At 40.9% G+C, this 15109-nt stretch overlaps 1 protein-coding gene across 3 annotated transcripts in view; it reads right to left on the bottom strand.

Annotated features, from left to right (window-relative positions):
* LOC144693101 (inverted formin-2-like) overlaps nt 1-15109 on the bottom strand; it is a 77845-nt gene that overhangs the window by 38404 nt on the left and 24332 nt on the right. For all 3 annotated transcript variants that reach the window (XM_078562498.1, XM_078562500.1, XM_078562499.1), the window contains exons 3-8: nt 12728-12843; nt 8574-8733; nt 6379-6412; nt 5967-6108; nt 4141-4282; nt 2442-3188 (exon numbers count right to left, since the gene is read on the bottom strand). In XM_078562498.1, coding sequence (XP_078418624.1) covers nt 2442-3188; nt 4141-4282; nt 5967-6108; nt 6379-6412; nt 8574-8733; nt 12728-12843 — 1341 coding nt within the window. The remainder of the gene's footprint in view (nt 1-2441; nt 3189-4140; nt 4283-5966; nt 6109-6378; nt 6413-8573; nt 8734-12727; nt 12844-15109) is intronic.

Below are 15109 nucleotides of genomic sequence, written 5' to 3'. Positions count from 1 at the left end.
CTTAAGGTTAGGGGGCAGGCGAAGAGCCCAGGCAGCCTTCACATTTTTCATGAAACCTCATCTACGGGCGAGATGAAGTTTCATGAATGATTTATAAGTGAAATAAAGATTTTCACTAAAATTCATAGGCATGTCCAAGCTCATGTGACATTGTCACATGAAGGGACATGTCCTAAATTATCTTTTCTTTATAAAAATTTTTGAAACTCAAACTGACCTCCCTGAGGCAGCTCTGTGTCTCAGGGAGATTTCTGCGTTCTTTCGCACACATGTGCAAAAGAGCGCAGGCCCCAACTCAGTCTCCTCCCCCCACCCGCACAGGTAGCGTTCAGCTGTGGGGGCCTTAATTGACCCACCCACGTAAAATGGTGGTGTGCAGCTGATTGCAGGCGGCAATTGGCTGTGTGCCCGCCCAATGCCCCCGACGGGGAGAAAATTCTCCGCTATATGAAGTTAAACTAATAAGTAACAGCCAACATGATTTCAGAGATGTAATTCAGCCTTAAGCTTTTATTTCCTCGAGGAGCTTACATTTTATAGATACGAGAGATAGGGAAAAGCAGTATGTTGTAGTGTGGGGAGGCCCAAACTATGTCTTTGTAGAATACCTAAGTGCATACAATAGAATTCGCCTGCCCCCTCCACAATTCAGACTACACGAGATTGGATTTTAACACCTAAAAACTGGTGGGTTGGTGTTGTGTCAGAGGTTACAATTAAAAACAACTGACCTGCTCACTTCCAGGTCCAATGAAAGTAAGACAAGGGTCAGACAGCCAACCCGCTCCCAAAAGGCAGGTTAGCAATTCGAATATTTTATGAGACTAGTAGCCTCTGATTTAATCTGTTTTTAGGGTTAACTAAGGCTTGCTGAGTTTTCCCCATCTTCAGGAAACCCGGCAACTGAAGGGAAGTCAGGTTTGGGAGAAATTAAATGCCTTTACAATACTTCTTGTGAGAGTATTTCCTCCCAGCCCCTCCTCATGATACATTCCCTGGGTCTGGGATTGGAACCTCCCTCCCCAGATCAGACAATCACACCTGGACTCTGGAATCAGATCCTCTTCTCTTGGGGTCATGGATCAGATTTGGCTGGTTATTCAGCCTGCTCCAGAGAGCTTTCCACCTGACTGGAAGCCAAGGCTGATTTCCAGATGGGAAACTTGAGAAGGACAAAGGACGTTCACTGTGTTAAAGCTCCACAGCAAACGAGGAAACCTGGATTCCTGTCACACCTCCTCTCACCTACTTAACACGTCCCTGTTAATATCCAGGCCATAATGTTTAAATTAACATTCCCTTTAACTTGCATACATCTTAAATTGTAGATGATAATGCACATTGGCATTTGAATTTTAAGATTTATCTTCCATGATGATGCAACATTAGGGATGCAATTTTCAAAATTCATGGCCCACAAAGTTCAAATAGGACAAATCAACTTGCAAAAAAATAAAAATGCAAATAGAACAAAGTTGTTTCATGAGGAAGTTAGCAGGTTTGCAGGTCTTTAATGGCCTATAGTGTTTAGGTCAAACACCTAAAAGCCTTTGATAATATACAACCTGAAAGAAAGAGACCTGTAAAGTCAGCTGGTAACAACAGGAAGGCATGGGTATGGATTATTATTTGGCTATAGGGGAGGAAGCATAAAATATTTCTTTTGAGACTGACTTTGAAATGGAGGCAAATGTTGAGAGAGAAGCCCCAAAATCTGAGTTTGGACCCCTGCCATTCAAGCGGGCACATTTGTCTAGATTCCCAACTGCATTGCAAGATAGTAAAATTCACAACAGCCACCAAATTGAGGAAGAAGGAGGAGAGACTGAATTCATGGGTGGAACAGAGCTTTTCAACAGAAAGTTAGTCAGAGGTTTTGGCTATCTTATTCCTTGCCAGGCCCAAATGGTGCAAAGTAGCAGAAAATAAAGCAAATAAAAGTATTATTAACAAGTCAGTTGAAGTTATGAAGTGCTATCCACAGGCTACATACTGCTCAGGTCACTGCAGCAGTAGGGTAATGTGTCTGCACTCATGCTAGTGGGATAAGCTAAGATGATAAATTGGATATAGTTAACAGGATGGAAACGATACACTGGTTACAAGCATAAAATTCACCCCAGAGTAGCTAAGGATGGCCAACAGGCTACAGTTTGTTGTCAGGAAGAATAGTCAAAGCCAGGACACTGGATTAGTTCAAGATACAGCTAAATCTTGTAACGGAGATTGGTTACAGCTGGTATCTTGCGATGGGTGACAAACTATAGGTGAATTGGTTGGCAAGGTGTAGGTTTCTGCTACCATATCACGGTTTATTAATGTACTCGTTTAATTTGCACTGCCTTCCTGCTCATTTAAGTTTAAATTCCATTGGTTACTATATACTATCCTTCGCAGTTGCACTAGAATTTGTTTGTGAGAAAGTTATTCCCCATACATACGTGAAGTCAATCTTGAAGGGATTTTCTGCCAGTTCAGCTTTTTCATCCGTGATGTTGGTCGATGAACATGACTTTTAGGTGGAGCATATGAACACAATAGACTGCCAGCTTGGTGAGCCACTATGGTTCCATCATTGGTAAATGCACCTGGTGGTGGTGGTGGGGGAGGAAGAATGCTACCAGGGAGAGGTGGGGGAGGGGGAGGCACACTGCCAGCACCAGGGAGAGGCGGGGGAGGGGGAGGTGGGGGCACACATCCGGCACCAGGGAGGGGTGGGGGAGGGGGAGGTGGGGGCACACATCCGGCACCAGGGAGGGGTGGGGGAGGGGGAGGTGGGGGCACACATCCGGCACCAGGGAGGGGTGGGGGAGGGGGAGGTGGGGGAGGGGGCACACTGCTTGCACCAGGGAGAGGCGGGGGAGGGGGAGGGGAAGGCATACTGCCAGTGCCTGGAAGAGGGGGTGGAGATGGAATACATGGCTGAGTTGTACCAGCTAGAAATGGAGGAAGTGGAGGAGGGGGAGGGGGAGGGGGAGGATGCAGCACCTGGCTAGCTGGAAGTGATGCTGGCAGTGATGAGCTTAACTTTTGGCTTACTTCAGTTGATATTGTAGACTCAGACAATTCTGTCTGTACACCTCTATCAACAGCCTTTTTACTAGCATTTTGCTTCACTGGCTGATCCTTTCCTAACTTCTTTACTATAAGTCTTTCCATGATTGGGCCAACATCTTTCTCTTCATTTGCTACAAAGGAGGAAAAATAGAGTTGGATTAATGTTTTACCATGTTGCGGTTATTTTGTCAAGCCATCTGAAGATAGGTCAATAATTTAAAATGTCTCCAGTCACATTTACAAAGGAATTAATGTCATTACAATAAAAGTTTCCCCTCTCTTGCTGAAGGCACTGACTTACACTCGATTATGAGTCCACAGCTATAGGCTGTTCTCTAGTACCATACTATCCTGTGGTAAGTATGCATGTACGAGTACAGGAAGAGATGAACACAGGATATTCAATTTGGGAACAGCTGACAAAATAGGTTGATAATGGTAATCCTGAGTAGGAAGACATTGGATTTTTCCCCTCCCTAGACCAGGACCTATGAGGCTAGTTGTGCTGCTCCAACTGCTATTCAAGCAAAGGTCAATTCTTTGAGCTCATGAGGAATCAATGCCAGGAACCATCTTGGCCTGCATATTCAGTACCACTCTGGGTACTGCATTTGCTCATTATGTCATCAGGACAGCTCATCATATTACATTAAACACAGAAAAAATTACAGTACAGAAGGAGGCCATTTAGCCCATCGTATCCATGCCTATTGAAAAAGTGGACCCAGCCTGAATCCACCTTTTAGCTCCTGATCTGTAGTGCATATCCAAATGCTTTTTTAAATGTATTGAGGGGTTCTGCGTCTACAACCCATTCGCAGTGAGTTCCAGCCCCCGGCCACTCTTTAAATAATTACCCCGCAAATCCTCTCCAATCCTTCTAACAATTACTTCAAATCTATACCCTCTGATTATTGACCTCTCTGTGAACAGAAATATGTCCTGCCTATCCACTCTATCATTGGTGATGGTAAAAATCAAGCTTAGTTCTTTCCCCACCCCCATCTCACCCATCCTTTGTATTCTCCTAATGTCTAAGAATCAAATATTTTCCAATATACCGTGAAAAAAATCCTTCCTTACTGTCATCAGCAATTAGGATGGCTCTATTCACCAAGATTTCTAGTGCTTCCCAGAGCAGGGCACTGCTACTGTTAGATGGTTCCAGTTGCAGGAGCCCCTGGAGAATTGATAGTAGCTGACTGGAGACTGGAGAGGTGCTCACCTAGAATTAAACATAAAGGTGAAAATACAGTTAAATAAAATCATAGACAGTTAAGCACAGAAGGAGGCCACTTCAAACTCATTCTGCCACCCCAGAAATATCTACTCACATCCCATTTTCCTGTTCTTTATCTGTTCTCTAATACTTCTCTAATTTATCAAACCCTCTCTTAAAAGCTGTGATTGATCGGTCTCCATATTCTAACAACCCTTCATGTGAAACATGCTTTTGCTACAGATTCCACTGGAGATCATTTTTTTTTAGCTTTATCCCACTTAAATCTTTTCAGAACCTTGAACTCTCTGATTAACCTTTGCTGCTGCACCAAGTGTTTTCAAGTTTCTGGTCATAAATTATATCCTCTCATCCTTGCTCTCATCTTAGTAAATCAACATTTTGCCTTTCCCATCTCTCCCAACACTGTTTCTATAATAACGTATCCAAAACACACAACATGGCCTAAAGCCTTGTACAGTCATCATCACTTTGTTGCTTTTGTATTTAAGACCCCTATCTATAAAATCCAGAATCCCAATTCCTCTTTTCATGGTTGCTTCCACCTGCAACCCCACTTTGATAATGTATGTATATCTGTATCTCCAGGTCATTTTCCCTTTACTCCATCCAGAATTTTTTTGTTTAGAGAAAAATTGTTAAACTGAGACCTTAGGAAGGTCCCAAACTGTTCCATTATGCTCAATGGAACACAATAACCAGAGTCTCACTTGCACTTGTATTTCTTATTTGCTAGTTATTCCTATTTGAATGTTGCAGAGAATTGTCTGTTTTAATTACTCTTGCTTCATTGATAGATAAATCAGATCCATTAGTGTCATCAGCTTCAGCTACAGGTAAATTAATAGAAACATGGAATTAAACTGCAAGCATAATACACTTCAATGTAGCTTTACAGAGAAAAGGCTCAGGAATCCCATGATTTAAGGTATATGCTCATCTGCTTTGTTTCCCAGATCAAAGTTGTACATTTATCTTCAAACCTTAGTAGCAGTTCATAGTAATCAGCTGTACGCCAAAATGAGACAGGCTTCTTTAAACTCTGGGGTTCATAATTCTCTAGAAATATGCTTTTAATTTGTAAAAGTGAGATGCATTGGCAGGCAAATGTTTCATAAAATGGTCATGTTAGGGCAACCACAGAACAGTCAAGAATTATAGTGCAATCACTCCAATTTTGCCAAGAGATAATCAACAGTGGATCACCATAGATATCATTTCACAATTCTCAACATTTGCTAAGTTATAAATGAAAATGCAAAGATGGAGCACCTGTCATGTGTGCCACATCTAGTGGCTTATGTCAACATTCTGTAAGGGTGGGAAGGTGAAATTCAGAAACTAACCAGATAAGGGCATTTGCAACCAATAGGACTCTGATTCTAACCATTCAAGTAGTACCATTTAGTGCCAGTTTAATGATGACCTTACAACAAACTTCCTAAATTTCTTCAATTTAGATCAGAGCAACTAGTTCTGCTAGATTTCAAGTAAATGACAAACAGATCAATACCATATACTTTGACAATATTATGGGACTCCAGGACAATTAAGACAGAATTAAATGTCACTGAAAAATGTAAGTATTGCACACAACATAATATATTGATATTGAAGCAATGAAACAGTTCAGATTTTAAAAAGTAGCTACAGTAAACCAAGTACTTACTTTATTAAACAATGCTGCAAATACTGCTTGGTGACTGTTCATGTCAATGCCATCGTAGATTCTCATTAATTCTTCATCGTCATCTCCTTTGGCGTCCTCAAAGGTGATACACTGGATCAATAGATCCTCATCATCTTTTTCCCTTAAGCAATACATAATCATACAGATTATGTTTGTGCATTTCCCTTGAGAGAAACACTGCTACATTTATAAAGATCAGATAATACCATTCTGTTGCTTAAGCAGAGTCATCAAGCAACACGAGAGTCAAACAAACATTTGTTCATAGCTATATTTATCACATAAAAATCACAATCCAAGATATGCATTAATTGATGGGTTGTGATCAGCAAATTTGAAGGCAAATTTACGAAACATGAAACTAAATTTGCTAATACTGGACAACCCATACCTTAATAATGGCAGTAAATCCAACAGGTGGAGACCTAAAAGCAATAATGGTGTAAAATTATTTGGCATACAACAAATGCAATATAATTGTCACACATTTGATTCAATTCATGTGGTTTGGGTGTCATGGTGGGGTTTCAAACCATTGTTTTTACAAAATGCTTGTGTGATGCCACACTCAGCCTGAAGGTACAAATTATATGCAAAGAAAACCGTGCCTTAAAAGTTAATGGTTGCTTAAAGAAACTAACTTAGCTTCTACTATTCCTACTTTAGCCAAGACTTTGGATGTAGCTAATGTTGATTTTGTAATTTTAAAACATTTTTGGAAGTAAGCAGTTACTGTTGTGCACAAAAAACAGCTCCAATTTGAGGTGTGCATTCCAAGACAAACCAGTACTGAAACTTCTCAGGTGTCACGTATTTAAACAAATGTGTATATTTTTCTAGCATTTAAAGTGACATTTCTCTTGCCTCACAATGCATTTTAAAATGACTGATATTGAAACAGCGCATTATTTATCTTTATACATTCTGAAGTTTTTTTTAAGAAAGTTAGTCTTGATTTGACATTTAGCAGTCATCAATTAAAATACACATTAACTAAGAATGTGTCTCTTTAAGGAAAGTTACCAATGGAAAAAGTCATGAACTGCTCAGAATCTAAAGCAATCTTATCTGAATACTAATAGGAAGTCGGCTGAGGTATAATTGCTTAATTGAGGACTTCTGTCTGATAGGTTTGTAAGTGTCTTAAACACATAAGTAAAGGTTCCCTTTTTAAATCACTAGAATAAAGTGTTTAATTGTAAAAAGTAGAAGTTGAGTTGTATTTGGCTCCATGCATGAGCAGGTTGCATATTGCCTATCAGTATAAGTTAGAACAATATTGTGCAGATGATTTTAAGTTTTGAGTTTTAGGTAACATGATTTGTACATCTCTCTTTGCCATTGCTAATTTTAGAAAGGGAAACATTTTACAGGGGAAAAGGTATTAAAGCATTTCAATAAAGTGAAAAACCAAATGATACAATGGGATAATATGCTATGACAGTGTTTAATCTGAAATGAGTTTAATTCAGAAATTTTAAAAAGCAGAAATTCCTAAGTTTTACAAGATTGTGTTAACCCATAAATTAAGATTTCAGAATCCCTTTGTGTTCAGTTCCAAAGCTATAATAAAATAAACTATTACACCAGTTTATAATTTTTCCTTGCATTCTTTCTGCTCTTCTTTCATTCTACCTTTTCCCAATTATATCTTTATCTATGCACATTCTAAAATACTTGCCTGATTTGATATTTTCTAGATCATTCTACCTTTTCCTGATTATATCCTTTTCTTATTTTAAATTGTATTAAAATATGCACATTCTAAAACACTTTACTTGCCTGATTTGCTGTTTTCTAGTTCCTAGCATCCAATTTGAAAGTGAAATTTGGAAAATCTGTGAATTCACTGAAAGCTAATTTTGAGGTAATTATTAAAAACTTACTTTCATCAGAAAAAATTCTGACCACAGGACAATTTATTTTGTTCACAGGGCAGTAAGGAGAAGTTAAGAAATATTTGTCATTTATTTTGATTTAAAGAAATCAATTGAACCACCAAATATAATGAGTCTTGTGTATTCATTTTCATTTTAATTTTTTCAAAAGCTTAATTTATATCACATGGGGTGCTCATGTAATTGTTCAAGGAAATTGCACTTTTATGAATTAATTTAGTCAATGGTTAGTAAAGTGAATACTACTTCCTCCAACACAATTATGGCTTCCCTGCTCTCAAATACCTCACAGAGCTCGAAATGCTCATTTTTTTATATAAATGAACAGACCATTAAGAAGATGACAAGAGCCAACACAACTGCCATTCCAGAGAATTAAATTTCATTGGCAACTCTCTCTCAATCATGATGCACCTGCTCTACTAACCTACCAACACTTCTTAAACAATTGCCGAGCCAGTGAACCAGTACACAGCTGTGGAGTGTGCCATTATTGTAAACCCCTCAACCCAACTGAGGGAATCTTGTTTTTAGTGACGTGGTGCTGAACTAACATTTTCTACATTTCATTATGTCTTGTGTCCAAAATCAGTAAGTGATTATAAATATTGTGTTTGTATTGCAGCTTTGGGGAACATGAAGCACAATGCAAGTTAAACTATAAGTAATTAAATGAAGAACATCGTACCTACGAATTCATTCCGAAGCTGTGCACGGAATGTCAGTTCCTCAGCACCCAGGATGATGGCATTGATGACACCCATCAGTGTTGCCATATATGGAATATTATCTGTGGTCTGGAGTTCATTCATGATCACGCTAAATCGATACTGCTGTCTTTTCACAGTCTGTCAAGAAAGAAACAAAGAAAATCAGATGTTATATAAAAAATGTTTCTCATTAATGATGGTTTTGACTAGGAGGGGACAGTATGTGAGGAATGGGAACTTTTTGCAATAGGGGTCAAGAAGGGAAGTTTGTTCAGCAATCTAGTGGCAATAGGGTCAAAGAAGCAGGAGATGGGTGATGTGGACAAGGCATGAAAGGGGATAGAGAAACTGGAGAAAGATCTGTAGATTCAGATCCATGGCTGATGCAGGGAGAGGCATAACTTAGAGGGAAGATGTTCATGAGTCATGTTTATTGTCAAAGGTGAGTATGGAGGTGGGAGGAAAGATGAATTCAGAGAAGTAGTAGCGGGGGGAAAATGCCTGTGGTTATCTTTGCTCTCCAGGATGATCCTGGTTTAGGGAATGGTTTTGACAGAGGACAGGATGTCTAATAGTGTTTGGTATGGTTTTGCCAGATCTGGTGATGGTTAACTATGGTAGGTGTGTGCAAGATATGCTCAAGTTTACATCCTTTGGACTTGAAGTTGCACTGGGGGAATGACCAGAAAGGAAAGAGTAAAAATTTTTACTGGTGATAAAAGCATCAGAAGTGGAAGTGAGGAAAGGGTTGAGTAGATCAGTAACATCAAAAATAGCATAGCAAATGCAAGGCCAAATGGCAGCTTTTAAAAGTTCAATTTTAATTAACTTGAGTGACAGATTATTCTAGTGACAGACACAGAAGGAAGTGGGCGGGGCAATTTACTTTTTCCATTTAGGAAATGGATGGGTGTGGGTGTCACTGGCAAGGCCAGCATTTATTGCCCGGTCGTAAATGTTCATGACAAAATGATGGTGAACTGATTTTGGTGGCTCAGTGACTTGCTAGGCCACTTCAGAGGGCAGTTAATTGTTAATCACATTGTTGTGGATCTGGAGCCACTTATGGGCTAGATCAAGTAAGGATTTCAGAATTCCAGTGAACTAGATGGGTTTTTGCAACCATCCACTAGTTATATGGTCACCACTATGGATGCAAGCTTGTTATTCCCGTTTATTTTATTGGATTAACTGAATTTAAATTCCCTGGCTGCTTTTTTTTATTCATTCACTGGATGTGGGCTTCGCTGGCTGGGCCAGCATTTATTGCCCATCCCTAGGTGCCCTTGAGAAGGTGGTGGTGAGTTGCCTTCTTGAACCACTGCAGTCCATGTGGTATAGGTACACACACAGTCCTGTTAGGAAGGGAGTTCCTGGATTTTGACCCAGTGATAGTGAAGGAACAGTGGTAGTGACAGCGACAGTGAAGGAACTGTGCGTTGGTGGTGGAGGGAGTGAATGCTTGTGGATGTGGTGCCAATCAAGCGGGCTATTTTGTCCTGGACGGTGTCAAGCTTCTTGAATGCTGTGGGAGCTGCACTCATTCAGGCAAGTGGGGAGTATTCCATCACACTCCTGACTTGTGCCTTGTAGATGGTGGACAGGCTTTGGGGAGTCAGGAGGTGAGTTACCCGTCACGCTATTCCTAGTATGCTTGTGGTGGGACTTGAATTTCTGTCTCTGGGTCATTACTTCAGGCCTCTGGACTACTAATTCAGCAACATAATGACTATACTACCATATCTGTTTAATGAGGTAAACAAGGAGGTGATAGCAGATGACCATTATCTGTAATCTCCAGCTTGAGAGTAAACAGGCCATGCGAAATGACAGGTCAGCATGATGGTTGAGCGGTTTGGTGAGGAAAATGCAGAACATCCCTCTAAAGGAAATCATCAGAGACACTGGGTGGAATTTAATCCAGGCAACAATCTCACCTGCCGGATGGTGAGCTGGCGAGAGCCCTGTGTTGCCCTGTTTAGGGAAAGCCTGCTGTATTAAGTGACTCTCAGAAAATGGCCAGCAGCAGGCCTTCCCCCGGATCAAGGACCCTGGCGGGGGGGGGTGGAAATTCCCTCTGCAGAGAGCTGCTGGTCAATCTGAAGCTGACAGTTCTCCATTGCAGGCAGGGCCACCATGAGTGGCGGTAGCTATCAGCAATTCACCCACCAGAGGCCCAGGGTCAGCAAGGGAACCAGGCCACAGGTGAGTGAGGGCAGGATGGAGGTTGCTGGCTGGTGGGGAGGCAAAGGGTTTGGAAGAAAGGGGCAGGGGGTTGGTTGGCTCTCAGCGGCCCCAGTCCCCTTCCCAATGCGGTATCCTTCAATCAGGCACTGAGTGCTTGACAACAAGAGACCCCCAGCTGGAAGCCCGCAAACAAACTTGGCAGAGTTTGCTTTTCTGGTTCCCTGCATGGCGACTGTCCTGCCTCACTGCTGGTTGAATACCAGTGGCGGTGGGATCAGGCCCTTATGTGGGTAATTAATGCTCACTTAAGGGCCTCAATTGGTGTTGCAGGGGAGGGGAGAGGGCATTAAAATCCATCCAAGATTGCTTGGTACCAACAATGACAGAACAAATACAGACTACCACTTGTTCATTGTGGAATGAGAACTTAATACCACTTGGCTCTCCTGAGGTTACTATAAAGGGTCACTGTACATGCCTTTTTTTTGCCATTACAAGATCACAGTGCTCTCTGATCATTTTATAGGTAGCATTTAATCAGAATGTTCATAGGTTTGGAAATGAACCAAGGGAACTCATTATGTATTGAGTTCATTTGCAAAGGAAATTCACTTGCTCTGAATTTTAGGAATTTGATTTTTAAATTTTGATTAAAAGTGAATGTACAGCTGTGTCTGGGAATGGTTACTTTACTCGTTTTTTAGGTGCCTGGACGACTGTAACACTGCGATAGCTTGTCTGCACAGCCAATTAAGTTCAATCGGTAAAAATAGATTGCTCATACAGGATAATGCATTAGTTTTAATCAATTTTTAGCAAGTAAGGTACTGCTGGTGGTAATCAGAAGATTTTGAGATCGCTCTTCCATATTATTTTGAGCCTTGCACTGGCACTGCACTGCTGAATACATCAAGGACAGAATACTGAGGTTGGCGGGCGGGCGCGCGCGCCCAACCCAGCCGGGTATAAAATTATGCTCCATGACATCGGGTGAGCGTCTCGAAATCATTATGTAGTCCTGCAATATTTTGTTCAGCGGGCGCGTGCTGGAGTTGGCAGCACACCCGCCAACAATCAAAAGGCCTATTCAGGCCATTAAAAAGGTAATTAAATTCAAATTCACGCTGCCCGGCCAATCTTGCGGTTGGTGGGCAAGCGAAAACACCAAGCGGCCTTTGCAATTTTTAGGAGACCTCATCCAAGGGTGGGACGAAGTTTCCTAAACCAAATAAAAATGAAATAAGTTTACACTTGAATTAAAAACATGTTCCTACAGGGTCACATGAGGGGACATGTTTTATGACATTTTTACTTTCTTCATTAGTTTTTTTAAACAGCGTTTCATCTCCCTGAGGCAGCTCCATGCCACAGGGAGATTGAAGCATTCTTTCGCGCACATGTGTGATGTTCGCACTAGACCCGCTTGCCCTCCTCCCTCCACCCACACAGGCAGCGCTGAGCACTACCGATCGCATTCCACGCTGGGCAGGCCTTAATTGGCCAGCCTGCGTAAAATCGCGGTGTGGTGCCAATCACGGGCAGTGGTTGGCTTCCCGGCCGCCCTCGCCAAGCACCCTGCCAAGGGCAAAACTCTGCCCCAAGTTTTGACATGGAATGGGCACAAAGGGTACAATATATCATAAGTAACATTAAGTTCAATCTGTATAACTAAATAATGAGTGCAGGTAGTGTTTAATTTAAGCAGTGATTTATGCAGGATTTTAATTGTGACTGTTGCATTTTTTTTTCCCAGTTGACAATAATGCTTTGAAGATCCTGTCCACAGATCCGTGACAGAAATGCTGAAAAAGCTGCCACTCCTCTCCCACTAAGAAAGTCAAGTGATTTAATAGGAGGATCAGTTTACTGATCAGGGTGTTCTCACAGGGTGCATATGTCAGAGTGCAGTGTGTGTTTGGAACGGTAATTTTACAAAAGAGCTTGCCTTGTAGTGTTCCAGCGCATCCAAAGCCAGATCGTGACCTTCCAGTGAGTAGATAGATAGTGCAGCTAACAGCTCAAATACTTGTTTCTTTACCGTGATATTGGCTGTGTCCAAAGCTGTAAATCAAGAGTTGACATTATCCTTATTTTGGATAAAATAAAATTCTACTTAGGACAGTGAGATCTTGTATTTATGATTTGCTTGTTCCTGTTGGCATTTTTGCAACAACTTAAATCCAAATCTCATTTTTAACTACCTATCTAACTAAATTCAAGCACAATTCATTGGCCTGGAATTTGCAATGAGAATAACAATGGGGGATCGGTGCTCACAATTATATAATGGAGAAAATCTGAAGGCAAGACCTGTTGTATGCATTTGCACAATTAAATACAAAAATGCAATATTTCCTGTCAGGTGGGGTAGGCCACTGTAGTTGTTTTCATAGACTCAGCATTAAAATGACTGCAACAGTGTGAACTTGCTATATGCCCAAAACGGCTGAAAAAGTTGGGTTGGTGCATTCGAGAGTGAGTGAGATTTTTAATGGTATGATAAAGGATAATTACTTCTGAACAATCTCTCTGGCCCTGAAAAATTGGAGTCTCATTTCTTCAGTAGAAAATTAGTATTGGAAATTCAAAATATGTTTTGTCTTTTACCACTCACTTTAAATCCTATCTTTGTTTTCCAGTGTTTTTACTTCCTGTACATCATTTAAAATGTATTTGTATATCCTGCTGATTTGGACTCTACAGAGCTCAGTGAGGATACTTAAATCTCATTGGTTGAAGAGCTTTGCTATTGCTTGCTCCATTCACACAGAGCACAGATCGCCTGTACAGGGCACCATAGGATGCCCGATCAGGGGAAGTCTCTGCTACCAAACCTCAGTTTGTGGGCCATTCTCAGCAAGTGTCATTCCTTTGCCACTGCAAGCAAAATTCAGCCCATTATTCTGCGGTAATGAAGCAAAATCTTTGTCAGTTAAGTGAAAATCGTTTACGTGTTGGGTAATGTAATGAGTAGCTATTCAATGCCCTTGTAATGTACCTTAAAATGCTATAGATTGCAAGAAAGGCACAGCTAAAATAAGCATCAGAGTTGTTTAAAAGTAGTGGACTGCTGCATGTAGTGTTGATTTACAGGATGTCAGCGAATTTCTGCTATTACTGTCTTGTGATGGAGCTGTGCTAGACCCAGCTTTGTGTTGTGCTCTGAAACGGTTTGATTAATTTAGAATTACTGAATCATAGAATGGCCACAGCACAGGAGGCCATTTGGTCCATCGAGCCCATGCTAGCACAATCCAGCTAGTCCCAATCTCTCACCCTTTCTCCAAAGCCCTGCAATTCTTTTCGCTTCATGTACTTTTTCCGTTTTGAAAGCCTCAATTGAAACTGCCTCCATCACCAACTCAGGCAATCTATTCCAGATCATAACCACTTGCTGCACAGAAATGGTTTTCCTGATGTTGAGATTCATTCTTTGCCAATCACCTTAAATCTGTCTCCTTTGGTCTCTCAATCCTCCCACCAATGCACCTCCATTCTGTCCAAACCTCCTCATGATTTCTGAACACCTCCGTCAAATCTTCCCACCACCTCCTCTTCTTTAGCACTAAATCTTGATACAGATAAACATCTGTCACCCAATAGGACCAATCTCTAGAGAAACTAGTATAATTGGCTGGATTTAAGAACAACTTTTCTCTCTCATCCTTTGGGAAGTTTGTAACTGATGCCAAAAAATGGTAGCATGCTTGCCAGTAACTTGATGTACTGTCTGCAACAGAAATGATTACTTGCTTCCAGTTGTACTGCTTTCCAGTACAGAGGTTGGAGCCTCAATCAAACACATTAGCTGATTTGCAGCATGGCAATCAGACAGCACCATACTGAGCTATAACTTTTTTTTTGATTACCAATTTTAGAAATTGGATATGGAGAATTAGAACCCGTAATGGAGTAAAGATGGGGTCAGGACCGTTCAATACCAATGAGTGCATGTCAAGGCTTTGTAATATTACACTGACCCACCATGTGTAAATGATGATTAAAAGCCATCAAATTTCTTATTTTCTGCTGAAGGTGACTAATGCCAATAAGTTAAAGATGAATGTTGTACATTGCAGCAGGTGTTGTACTGTAAGGAACAATTTATGATACTTTAATTTAAAAGGTATTGTTTAAAGCAAAGCAAGACAATGAAACATCAGTATTTAACCATACTGGTGCAGTGAATTGGCATTCAGGGGTAATGCTTCCAGATTCCAGACAGATTCTTGTGATGCAGCCTGATTCACATCTTAACCTGAACTGCAGAATCATGATCATTTTAATGATAAGTGCAGGATTCTCTTTCCCTTGGTGTTTCTTTCTT

Source organism: Cetorhinus maximus, chromosome 18, assembly GCF_964194155.1.
Source record: "Cetorhinus maximus chromosome 18, sCetMax3.hap1.1, whole genome shotgun sequence".
NCBI lineage: Eukaryota > Metazoa > Chordata > Chondrichthyes > Lamniformes > Cetorhinidae > Cetorhinus > Cetorhinus maximus.
Note: the sequence above shows the minus strand (reverse complement) of the source record. Positions and strands in the feature narration are given on the sequence as shown.